Raw genomic sequence first — 12,989 nt, forward strand, 5'->3', positions numbered from 1 at the left:
TAGGGGTGTATTTATTAAAGGGGAACTTCACCCAACACAATGTAAGTTTTTTAAAGGTAAACATAACTTCAAGTAATTTTACAATATACATCAGTTAAAAATATGCAGCTTTTTCATGATTTCTAATGTGATAATATGGTTTGGAACAGTTACCTAAACCAGGCCCCCTGTTCCCCTGCTGATCTGGCTGACTACTTTGAGACTCAAATAAAATGTAACAGTAGTTGACTGTCCTCAGCCTGCATCCTTGAAATCCCACAATTGTCTGCACATGTGATGTCAATAAGTACTATGCATTGTGGGTTATGTAGTTCCTGCACACTGTCTGTAAGCTGTGGAGAAGTTTTTCAGATTTGTAACATCAATGTTTTAGTCCCTCCTCCCCTGCCAGGATTTTAAATGGTGCAGAAAGAAAAGAACTCTTTTGAAGGAAGGTAAATTAGGGGTTTCTGTGTTGTGTGGCGCTCTTTAACAGGTTTTGGTTTGGAAGCTGGCTTTCCCCTTTAACATCGGAGACAAACAAAATCAAATTGCATATTCCTGTGCTAGATGTTGCTCTCCCTACCCAAGGGGCAGACTTACCACAGAATTTCTCATTATCCTGTATCTGTAAGGGTCATTTACAAATGCAGACGCAAGTGTAATCTTGCTAAAAAAAAGACACTAATGTGCAGATTGATGTAATTCAATATAGGTTCTTATAGCCAAATACAATCTTTGCAATTTTGTATAGTTGCAATTAATGAATTGCAGTGCCCTGGAGCTACCACCACCCTGAATGTAGGTTTAGGGTTCCCTTTCCACTGCAGGTTGCATTAATAGGTGCACCAGACTTGCTAAAATATTCACACTGCCAATGGCGTTCTAATGCTACGCATCTTAAATGACCTAATCCATTCTACGCTGTGTCTGGTAAGTACAAAAGTCAGTAAATATCCAGGTGCAACATGTGCTTAGCTGCACTTAGTTCATGTGTCCAGACACACACCTCAGCACTGTCTCTTCTGATTTATGGCCTCCTTATAAGGGAAGGTATCTGGTACCGCACCTCGTTACACATGGACCCTAGTGAGTACACAGCTGGAGAGCTTGGGGCCCATTGTAGGGTTCCATAATCACACACACATCTGAATCTGCTCTACTTCCCTTTCCAAAATGTTTCATACTTCTACCTCCCCCCCCCCCCCCCCCCCCCCCTTCCCAGTTTCTGTTGTCTCTCTCCACTCCCACATACTTAGCCAGTGATTCAGGGTCCTAGAGGGGGGTTGCATCACAGCTCTGGCGAATATAAGCAGAGCCTCAGAGGAGAGTAACAGAGTGTTCCTGCGTAAAGAAACAAACAGTTCTGTTGAGTTGCAAGTTAAAGAGGTAGGCACAAGGGACCCAGGATAAAGACGCAGAATCACACAGGAGAAGCATTACAGGATAAATAGCAGTGACAGAGGTAGGAAGGTTCTGCTGCTGGATAAGGACTCTGGACCTGGAGTTCCCTCAAGGTGAGCAACAGTCTATATATCATTTATTGCACATCTTCAGAGATTCTGCAGGGCTTTCCACCTGTTATTGACACTTATACAAAGGGGGCATAAGCCTTACCTAATAGAGGTGCTCCAATCAAATGTAGCTGGACTACAGTTTGCATAATACTCCAACGTATTAGCAAGTGTTAAAGCATAGTGGAAGCTGTAGTCTGGCAGCATTGACATATTCCTAAACTTACCCCAGTAAAATAATGTCCACTCTTTCTAAAGAGAATATAGGACACCATACTGTTTAGTTAATTAAGTATGTTTATAGTTTAATAGTTAAAAAAAAAAATCTAACATGAAATATCAGACAAACAGACATTCTTGCTTATCACTTGACAGAAGAGCATATTTACACTCAGGGACTTTTGTTTTCCTACTTCTCCAAAATGCATCGTATTTACAGCTGTCAGAATATGCACCTCTGTAAGCTTTAATATGGGTCTGTACACAATGTAAATTAATGTATATGCTTTCTGTGGAACAATAAAAACTTTTCAAAACCTGAAAAAAAAAAAAACATTTTTTTCCCTGAACTCTCTCAAGCCAGCATTCTGTGTCTTGCAAATGGCTCCCCCAGTGAGAATTCAGTGTATATCTGGTCAATTGTCACTGGTGGCATTGAATTTTCTTTCTAGCACCAAACTCCTATATACAGATATATATCTGTATTCAATGCTTCCAATACCCCTTAAAGGAATACTGTCATGGGAAAACATTTTTTTTTTCCAAAATACATCAGTTAAGAGGGCTTGTCCAGAAGAATCCTGCATTTAAAACACAAACAGAATTTTTTATATTCAGTCATGCTTTACTGCTGCGCTACAAGTTGGAGTGATATCACTGTCCCCAGCATCCGATCAGCAGAACAATGGGAAAGGAGAAAGATAGCAGCTCCCAGTAGGTATCAGAATAGCACTTCATAGTAAGAAATATAGCCAGCTTGTGTTATTGTTTCCTTCGGAATGCGTAATTACCATTATAATGGTGATCCTGCCAGCTAAAGCTGGCCAAACACGTGTAAGGTTAAGGTCCCACAGGGATATTAGTCGCTACCGCGGGCAACTAATCACCCCAAAAAGCCTTTCCACCAGCAATAAAGGTAATTGACGGTGGAAATGCCTAAGCATCGCTTGGTTTTCTGAAGTCATGTAAAGTGTCCTCCTGCAGCAACTTTGCACGACTTCAGAAAACCATGGCGATGGGTAGGCCTTTCCACTGGCCAATCAACATTGGCCAGTCAACACACTTTGCATTCCTGATAGTGGTGGCAGCAGAAATCCAGCCAAAGTCTCAAGTGGTTTCATGGCTACAGGGGTATATCTTAACACTATCATAGGACTGATACACATGTACAGCAGCTCTATTGTTACTGTACAGTTTTAATTACTCTTTCAAAATGTATGATCCTATTATAGAAAGAGTTGCAATGTGAATGGGCACATAATCTGCCCTATCTTCAAGAGTTAAGTAAATATAACTTTGATTTTTGTAGTCTTGCTTGTGAATGCTGCTGGATAAATTCTTAACTTATCAAATGTGCTGTGGCCAAGTCCAGAAAGAATTGTAAGCGGACAGGGGATAGGAAAGCATGCAAGTCACAGGGTGTAGTGAGTGACGCTTGCCTTACAGCTCACCCCCTGCTTGCCTTATGCTGTGCTTCCTACATAGGCCACACTAACCACATGCTCCAAAAAGGATCAGGTGGGTGCTGTAGAGTCATGGTGAATACAGACTTAGTGGCAGGCATGAGTCAGGTCAGCATGAAGATACAAAGCCACTAATAATCTCTATATTAATCACAGCTCTCTGTCATTCTTTGAATCTTTGCTCTTTGTTGCTCATGCCATATGGATTTATACTTTTTGTTTTTTTAAACAAATATCTTATTCTCTTCAGATGCCACTCCTTGCTCATGCTTTGTTGCTACTGCTACCACTCTGCCAAATGGTAGTTTGTGGCCCAACTTCACCCAGTGAGAATGGCACACAGTCACTGGAAACAAGCAGCAGAATCTTTGTGGGCAACGACAGTGTCAATCTCACCACAACTGCCCCCGTCTTGACCACCAACCAGTCTACAAGATCCCTGATCCCTGAGGTCACAGGCAACCGCCAAAGCACAAGAGAGCGCCTGTTGTACGTCACTGACGATGGATGGGATGATTATTATTGGGATAGTCCAGACAATTTTGACGAAAAGTCTACTACCAAACCTCCACCTGCCCCTCAGACCCCCTGCCCTTATGACCGCTGCAAACACTTGGAACCTGAATGTGAAGAAATACAAAGGAAGGCAGGTGGCAACTGCCTTTGCCCTGGGTTGAATGGACCTACAATAGCACCTGATTCTCCCCGCATAGCAGAAGTCATTCCTGGTGACAAAGAGATTAGTGTTGCCTGGTGCTCCCCCATGTCCACTGTGCATGGTTATAGGGTGCTGTATGGGGCCCCTGATAGTTTGCTGGAAAGGGGACCCATCCTTAACAATACATATAGATTGTATGCCATTGAGAATCTCCTGCCAGGTACCTCTTACAGAGTGTGTGTAGTAGCATTTAATGGAGCAGGGGAAAGTCCAGTAAATGGTGGGGAAGTAGAGGAGGATGATGGATGGGAGACAGGTACACTGGGTCCCTGCAGGGTCCTCCATACCTCCAGCTCATCTAAGTCACATATTTACTTGGGAATAGGGGTGGGACTGGCGATTCTGGCTGTACTGGGACTGGCTGTTTTAGGTTATTTTCTGTGGAAAAGAAAAAAAGGCAACATGAAGGTATTCGGAGGGGAGGAAATGGGAATTAGAAACCAATCCTATAGGGCTGAAAGCATGGATAAGCTGTAAATTACATAATGAGAAATATGGAAAGATATTTGTATGTAATATGTATATTTCACTTATGCCTATTGAATGTTTATATATTTATTATTTATTTATTGGAATAAACATCTATTTTTCTACAAGTTCTATCTTTTCTAGAGTGTGTTGGCGTCCTGGGGTAAGAGAATATCTGTGCATGCGAAATATTAATAGTTAATATGCAAGTAATTCAAATTGCATTCTTAAAAAGGCAGGCCTTCCACACTTGACAAAAGCTTATGGATGCCAAATAGTTCTGCTGCAATAAGACCAATTTATTGGTGCATTCTCATAGTACAGTGATTTTTTGGTGCCATGTTTGCCAGCCTTTTATAGTTGTGCTTTCTCTCTGCACCTCCAAATAACATTATAAATCACTCAAAAATGCCTGTTGATTCAGGGCTGTATTTAGGTCTAGTGCTTCCGTAGGCACTGGTGCTCAGCCCGCCCTTTCCCTATGGGCACACATGCATGGGGTAATGCTGAAATGTGCATGTGTCGATCACTGAATAACTAGGCACCCCCCCCACCCCTGCCCTTCAGCTCTGCCACCTGAACCCAAGGGCCACCCTCCTAAAGCCTAAATACTACCCTGTATTGATTCTCCCACTGCCTGCATCACCTTTTATTTGTCCAACAAACTCATGGTAAGGTTTCCTTTAATGTTTAAAGGGACACTATTACTTGCTGACAAAACCCTCTCTTCTTTTCTGCTCTTTATTTGCCTGCTTGCTAACGAGCCATTTACCCTAGCAACTAGTCAGTAGTATGAATGAGAGACTGGAATTTGAATAGGAGAGGTTCTAAATAGATAGACCACTGCTATACTGTATCACCTATAAAATGTCACAAGATGGCGCAAGTTTAGCATATAGTTAAAGGAACAGTAACACCAAAAAATGAAAGTGTATAAAAGAACCTAAAATATAATGTGCTGCTGCCCTGCACTGGTAAAAGTTGTGTGTTTACTTCAGAAAGTCTACTATAATTTATATAAATAAGCTGCTATGTAGCCATGGAGGCAGCCATTCAAAGGAGAAAAGTCGCAGGCACATAGCAGATACCAGATAAAACACTATTGTATTCTACAGAACTTATCTGTTATCTGCTATATAACCTGTGCCTTTTCTCCTTTTTTCCAGCTTGAATGGCTGCCCCTGTGGCTACACAGCAGCTTATTATATAAATTATAGTAGTGTTACTGTAGCAAACACACCAGTTTTACCAGTGCAGGGCAACAGTGCATTATATTTTTATTACTTGAAAGCTCTTTCATTTTTTGGTGTTACTGTTCCTTTAAGGGTTCCTTTACAAATCTTGGACAGAGTATGAAAAAAAGAAAGGGCCGTATATTTGGCTTTCACAACACCAAAGTGTACCTGGATCCTATGATAATTGAAGGGACAAAGGTCAAAACCTGTCAGTGGCACAGTGGGGAACCCCGATAGATAGATAGATAGATAGATAGATAGATAGATAGATAGATAGATAGAAGTTACACAAAGCAGGCACTCCCATAATGGTCCATTGTTGTGGCCTGGGTGCAGTTCAAGAAATGAAGATATCAAAAAATTAAGAGGGTCCACACTACTCAGGACTTAAGACAAAATAATGTTCTTTATTTGGAGGCTGATGTTTTGGCCCAAACAGGGGCCTTTTTCAAAGTGAATATATATGTATAAATATATATATATATGTAAAAAATGCTGATGCACACCAGGAAAATTTAATCAAAAAAAGATACTTATTTTATTTAGATCAATGTTTCGGTCCTCACCCGGGACCTTTATCAAGATCTTGATAAAGGTCTCGGGTGAGGACCGAAACATCGGTCTAAATAAAATAAGTACCTTTTTTTGATTACATTTTCCTGGTGTGCATCAGCATTTTTTACATATTTACATTGTTTATCTGATTTGCACCCAGGTTGTTATCCCTATAAGTGTGTGCCTCAGCCTTTTTCTATATATATATATATATATATATATATATATATATATATATATATATATATATATATATATATATATATATATATATATATATATATATATATATATACTGTATATATATTTATATATATATTGTCCTTTACTGCACATATTGCTTGCACCCAGAAATTGTAAATGTGCACCCATGGTAAAGGTTGCACAAGCTGTTATGTTGTATTCACACAATCACCTTGTACCCCTATATTTGTACCACATTCCAGGCAAATAGAAAAAATGCTGTCAGTGTTTTTTTTAGGACACTTGAGTGTAGCCCCCCCAAAAAATATAAAGAAAATATTTTGAAATGAAACTTCTTATTAATTAATTCTTAGGTTTTAACATCAAAAGGAACACTGCAATATTTTCATACTGAATTAACCTTCTAGCTGCCAGTGAGATGCATTGAGCAGCAGATAATACAATTACTATACAGACAATTACTATACAGAGTATACAGAGAATTGATTCTGAACATCCTCAACACCTATTTCCTTAATATTTCTCATTCCCATGTGGCATTGTGAACTGGCCTCTGTTACTACCCTTTCTTCTACTGTGAAACATCTTATGAGGTTCCCTGGCTAGGGTTTCCACCTGTATGGTTTTTACCCTGACTTCCCAGTTTTCGGAAAAGCTGTCCAGGTAAAAATTGCCTGTCTAGATTTACCATTGGTTGCTATGGGTTAATGTTCCTAGGGAAACTTTCTGTTATTACATATGGGGGCTGGTATTCTGGGTAAAATGCAGAAAACATAGAAACCTAGTTCTAGCTATTGCCAAAGTTAACATTATTTGCAAACTGTACTGCTGACCTGTAGTATATTATAGGATGCGACACTCCCCATTTATATGCCATAATCAGAGGAACATATCACAATTAACACTTGGTTTACTATGTAAGTAGAAATCTCAAATTAATATTCATATTGTATAAAGACATCTGCTAAGCATGCATATCTATGTGCCTCAGTGATTTTCCCACAGCCTCATACACATCTGGGATTCATATTTGTTGAAGGCACATTCCTTCCACTTTCACCCCCTCACAAGTTTCCAAGTTTTCATGTTCGTCTTGTTTTTCCTCCCAGCCTTGTGTACCAAATCCCAGTCTCCATTACTTTTTCCCCTCCTACGCATTGGGGCAGCCTTGTGGGATCTCATGCAGAGTTACATCACAGGCCAAGCTGATATAAGAGGCATTAGAGGGGGCTTAGACATAGAGTGCTCAAAGCAGATCTGACCACAAGGCCCCACCAGAACTGAATCAAGAATCCTTAGGCACAGGCATAAAGAAAGAAGGGACCTTCGAATACGAATAAAGAGACATTACAATAAAAGACAGACAGAGAAGAAGGAAAGTAACCAAGGGATCAAAAGCACGGTAAGAAAATGTGTGTATAGTAATGTTTTAATTATTTCCTAAAGATGTTATGCCACTACCAGGGGTTCTACAATGTACGCAGAATACAGAGAGATCAATGGACTCCTGACTGATGTACAATTTTAACATAGTTGCACAACAACTACCCCCCATAAAGGTTTAAGGAAATCTAAAATATAATTACTGTGGTATAGTAATATATTATCATTACTGCCCTGGCCACAGAAGTATATAAATCTAGCCTTACATCTGTTATATATTAAACTCTCAGCTAACATTTTAAATGAAATGCCCAGCTTCAGCCTGCTGTTGTTCTACTACATTTCCCAGAGGGCAACATCAGCCAGCAGGTCCAAAGGCTGGAATTCTGTATCTAAACTGTCACATTTGGCTCATAGTCACAAATGGTCAAACATCAAACTCATATTGAAAATAAATAGTGCTGTACTTCATAGCACCTGATCTAAAGGGAGATAACTGGAAAGCCTCAGATATTAAGAGTAAGATAACTGTTAATTCTGTCTTAGTTCAAGTCTAAGGAATGAGTAGTATTATAACATATATAAATTATATTATGTAAATTATGCCTTTGTTTTAGTAATATTATTTATATATTATGGATAACTAATTTAATGCATACTAATTAATTTACTGCTGAATTGGTGACTGCAGCAGAGAAGAAATCTCAGTCTTTTTGTTTACATTCTAGTAGAAAAAGAACAGAGAGGAGAGCAACATCAATTTACCAAAGCAAATAAGCACATTTGTAGCACAGGGGCTATTGTGGAATTGATTGCATTCCTTATTGCTTAACATGTTATTGTTATCTCTTTTACTTCATTGTGGCCTTTGGCAAGTCTAAACTGGTATACAAAATAGGCCCTGACATATCAAGTACACAGAGGCCCAAACAGCCCCCACCACCCAATACATAGTGACTGTCTATGGCATCTTACAGCAGCCCCTCTGGCATTTGCCTGAATTTACAGTTTGTCAGTCCAGACCTGGTCTTTGGGTTCATCTCCCTAGTTCTTTCCTGGCTAACTCTTATCATTATAATATATTCACCACTCATAGAACAGAACTACAAAAATGAAATTATGAATTTAATTTTGATGTGACATGCTCTTAATTTCCTGGCCATGAACAAATCTAGATGTTTTCAGCATTTTTTGTCTAAATCAGGGGTCCCCAACCTTTTATTAGCCATGAGACACTGTCAAATATAAAAAGAGTTGGGGAGCAACAAAAGCATGAAAAAAGTTCCCAGGGGTGCCAAATACGGGCTGTGACTGGCTGTTTGGTAGCCCCTATGTGGACTGGCAGCCTACATGAGGCCCTGTTTGGCAATAAACCTGTATTTTTATGCAACCAAAACTTGAGTCCAAGCCAAGAATGAAAAAATAGGCGCTTGTTGTGAGGCCACTGGGAGAAACATCCAAGGAGTTGGTGAGCAACATGTTGCACATGAACCACTGGTTGGGGATCACTGGTCTAAATAATGCCTTGTTTTCAATGGAACATAATAATACACATTAAAAAACCAGCCTAAATGCCATACCAGGAAAACTATTATGAAGCAGGGCCGGAACTAGGGGAAGGCAGAAGAGGCAGATGCCTAGGGCGCAATGATTGGGGGGGCACCAGGCAGGAGCCTCTCTCTTGCAGGGGCAAGGTGGCTGACCGGGTTGCCCTTGTTATGAAGGATCAGTCAGGAAGGTGACAGTTCAATGTGAGGTACTCCAGGTGTACAAGTGCATAGAGGGTGGGTGCTAGAGCAGCTTGAGCTTTACTAAGAGTGATAGGAACATTAGTGATGCCACTGAATACAGGTAGCTGTTCTGTTATATGAGAATTAAAAAGGGCAGGGCTCACCTGAGATCTGACTAGAGGACATGAGGTGTTCAGTACAACTGTATCAGTAACTTGAGGCTTTCTATCTTGTTTTGGGCCTACACTCTGGTAACGGTTTAGAAAGTAGTTAAAAAGAAACCATAACAATACACTACATAAATAAAATTCATTAATGTTTCATTTAACCTTTTCTGACCTGCATTACAGTGATTAATGTCCCTGAAGTATAGAGTGTATATGCCTTCTGTGTAGCAGTGCATAACAAGCGGGGAGTTTAGTGGGTCTGGTATGAATCCCATGTACTGCCAAGAGTAACAGTAGGTTATAGAAGAGTTAAAATCATTATTTTTCTTTATTCATCTTCTCTGTAATAGAATCAGCATTTTCATCATAATAATTATTATTATACTTTTTTTTCATTGTTGTATGTTTCTGTCAACTCTTCTGACTACTCTTTCCTCCCTGCTTTTCTTTTCATCCTTATCTAGATGCCCCACTACCCTATTCTACTGCTGCTTCTTCTGCCCTTCCGTGTTTCCACCTCAGGTACCTTAGAACCTCCCAATCATGGAGACCAGAAGACAGAACTAATGGACAGAGGAACTGGCATAATTTCTGCCCCATCTGTGGGGAATGGTCAGACTGCTATCTTACTAGAGCCAAATAACACATGGAGAGAAAGAAGTGCCAATGAACATATCCAGTTTATAAATGGTGGGATAGGAGTGGAATACTATGAGGATAAAGATGATAATGACAGTGAAGTAAAGGAAATTACACCTCCCTCATATGCTTCTCTTGAACCCTGCACCTATGATCGCTGCAAACACTTGGAGATTCCCTGTCAAGAGACACAAAGAGCTGCAGGATACCATTGTCTGTGCCCTGGAATTGATGGACCTTCAGTCCCACCTGATCCTCCACGCCTAGTACAATCTGTTTCTGAAGAAAGTGGAGCCAATTTGAGATGGTGTTCCCCCCTGTCCACTGTACATGGCTATAGAGTACTACATGGAATTAGTGGGAGCCCAATGCAGAGTGGACCAGTCCTTAATGCCACTTATCGGTTTTACTCTATAGAAAAACTTCTTCCAGATACAGACTACAGGGTGTGTGTAGTAGCCTTTAATGAGGCTGGAGAGAGCAAGGTAGATTTTGGAGAGGCTAAAGACGAGGAAGAAAACTGGGAATGGGGTAAGCCAGGCCCCTGCAGGATAATACATACATCTCGCACTAAGGCATCCATGATATTATTATGGGCAGGTGTGACAATTGCAGTGCTGGCAGGGATAATGGGCATAGCTCTGTTAGGATATTGGATGAGGATCACAGGCAGGCGTAAGCGTCGGAAGATTGAAAGAGGGGTGGAAATGGGTATATCGAATCTATCCTTTAGAGCAGAGAGTGTGGAGCAATTATAACTACTCAGCATGTACTGTATATTTTATAATATATATTTATTTATTGGAATAAAACTATTTTTTTTACACAATATTATTCATCATTTTACTTATATGAATAGATGTATTTAAAACATATGAAGGTTCTATTTTCGGAAGCAGCGTGAAACACAGTTTTCTTTTATGTATACAGAGGCCTCTAGGTTCAAAGCATCAGTAACAATGTAGTGAGAAATATACATTTGCAACAGATTGTATCTTGAACTCTGAAATATGAACTGAGGACTCGCCAGCTCCAGTGCTGCCACTGTAGGTCCTGTCTTGCACTTGCTAATAATTCTAATGTCTTGATAGCTGCTGGATTAGTAAATAAATTTAGGTAGCTGCTGAACACAAACAGTTTTGAAATAAAAAGCCCCAGAAAACATGGCAACATTTTTCTGTTTCACATAAATATACTCAAACTCTGATAGCCTGAGTGATTCCCTCCACTGACCCCACACAGACTGTAGTGGTTGCATGATAATATGGTGTTATAAAACAATACAGAGTGTAGGATCTCTAATGATTGGCCCACTTATTGCCAACACCAGCCTTATGATGCCATATTATCACTGGTTAATTTTACACTAGGGCACCCCTCGGCCTCCTGATCCCCCCTCCATATTGGCACCCACATGCACACTCCTACCGAATAAGCTCTGTACTCATAAAGTGGATATAGTGAACGGAAAAAAAACAAAAAACTAAAAACAAATGGTATAATATGTTTCTTGAAAGAGGCAATAAACTTTCAGTGTGACGTGCAACATAAGGTCTGTAGCATGTAATTGGTCTCCTGTCACTAAAGCAAAACCCCCAACAACCAACTTCTATCATATGACAATAATCACTCAGACAACATAATTACTTTTTGGAAAGTACATATATGGGCTTCTCCTGTAGGGATTCCTGCCTGGAAGCAGAACCAGTGCCAGTGAGCCCCTCAGTGTTTGCCCCTCCAAAAACACATTTGGGCTTCTCCTGTAGGGATAGCTCCTGCCTGGAAGCAGAACCAGTGCCAGTGAGCCCCCCAGTGGTTGCCCCTCCGTTAAAAATGGGCTTTGCTTGGTTTATCCCCAAGGCCAGAAAGCAGAATCCGTGCCAGGTGGATTCCCAGCGGTTGCCCCCACACAGTTCCAGGGCCTGCCAATCACCATATGGGGCCCGCATTGCCGTCACCAACAGAGAGGAGTTTGCCAAAAAACTCCATCTCTGAGCCCCAAAACAAACGCCTATACATGACCTCCAAGTTTTTTATTACATGCTCCATGATGGTTAGGATAAAGAAATCATTCTAATTCAAAAAGGTGGGCACCATGTCATCTTTTTGAGAAACCCCAACCAGAACAAATGAACCCACTCACTGACTGGTTCCTTTCCCTTCTTGTGCTCTCTGTAGTTACTTGTCAGGTGTCAAAGCACCACCCCATGTCAGAATTCCTTTTTCTTAAGACAATTTAAAAGGATGCTATAAAAATTCTTAAAATACAAAACTAATGCTTGATGTAGGATATAAAAACTGCCTGAGCACTAATGCCCTAAACCTTTTATCTGCTACTCAGATGCCCCATTCTTGGCAGTTTTTTTTTTTTGCTGCTCCTATCCTAAATGACTGTGTAGTTATTCTACTATTAGGGGTGATTCCTCCTGAAGTACTAACAAAAATGGGGCCTTGCACCATTGGCCTGGTCATTAAGTGGTCTTGTACTGCTTAAAAAACAGCTTTAAACAGTCGTTACCTAAAAGTGTGGCTACAAAACTGTTGTAAAACTAAAGTGGCCAGCCTGTCTCAGGTTAAGGGTTTCCTGACTGCTCTGGTTGCACCTAGCTGCCTGGCCCATCCCTTAAATCTGGCAGCCGCTATGACATCTCTAGTAGGTTTAACCACAAACATTTTTGAAGAAAACCAAAAATATCTGCCTGCCATATGTGCAGT

The 12,989-nt window shown here is 40.4% G+C and overlaps 2 protein-coding genes across 2 annotated transcripts; both read left to right on the forward strand.

The window, feature by feature from the left end:
* Window positions 1-1,378: 1,378 nt before the first annotated feature.
* On the forward strand, window positions 1,379-4,489 carry lrrn4cl (LRRN4 C-terminal like). The gene is given in 2 exon segments (NM_001113133.1): window positions 1,379-1,496; window positions 3,426-4,489. A coding segment is annotated over 1 exon segment (897 nt). The 5' UTR covers window positions 1,379-1,496; window positions 3,426-3,473; the 3' UTR covers window positions 4,371-4,489.
* A 2,128-nt stretch (window positions 4,490-6,617) lies between these two features.
* Window positions 6,618-11,103, forward strand: LOC100494823 (LRRN4 C-terminal-like protein). Its single transcript, XM_018093235.2, has 2 exons — window positions 6,618-7,757; window positions 10,100-11,103. Exon 2 carries the CDS (start codon window positions 10,100-10,102, stop codon window positions 11,030-11,032), a length of 933 nt encoding a protein of 310 aa, XP_017948724.2. The 5' UTR covers window positions 6,618-7,757; the 3' UTR covers window positions 11,033-11,103.
* Window positions 11,104-12,989: the final 1,886 nt, after the last annotated feature.

This window comes from Xenopus tropicalis, chromosome 4 (assembly GCF_000004195.4).
Source record: "Xenopus tropicalis strain Nigerian chromosome 4, UCB_Xtro_10.0, whole genome shotgun sequence".
NCBI classification, from domain to species: domain Eukaryota; kingdom Metazoa; phylum Chordata; class Amphibia; order Anura; family Pipidae; genus Xenopus; species Xenopus tropicalis.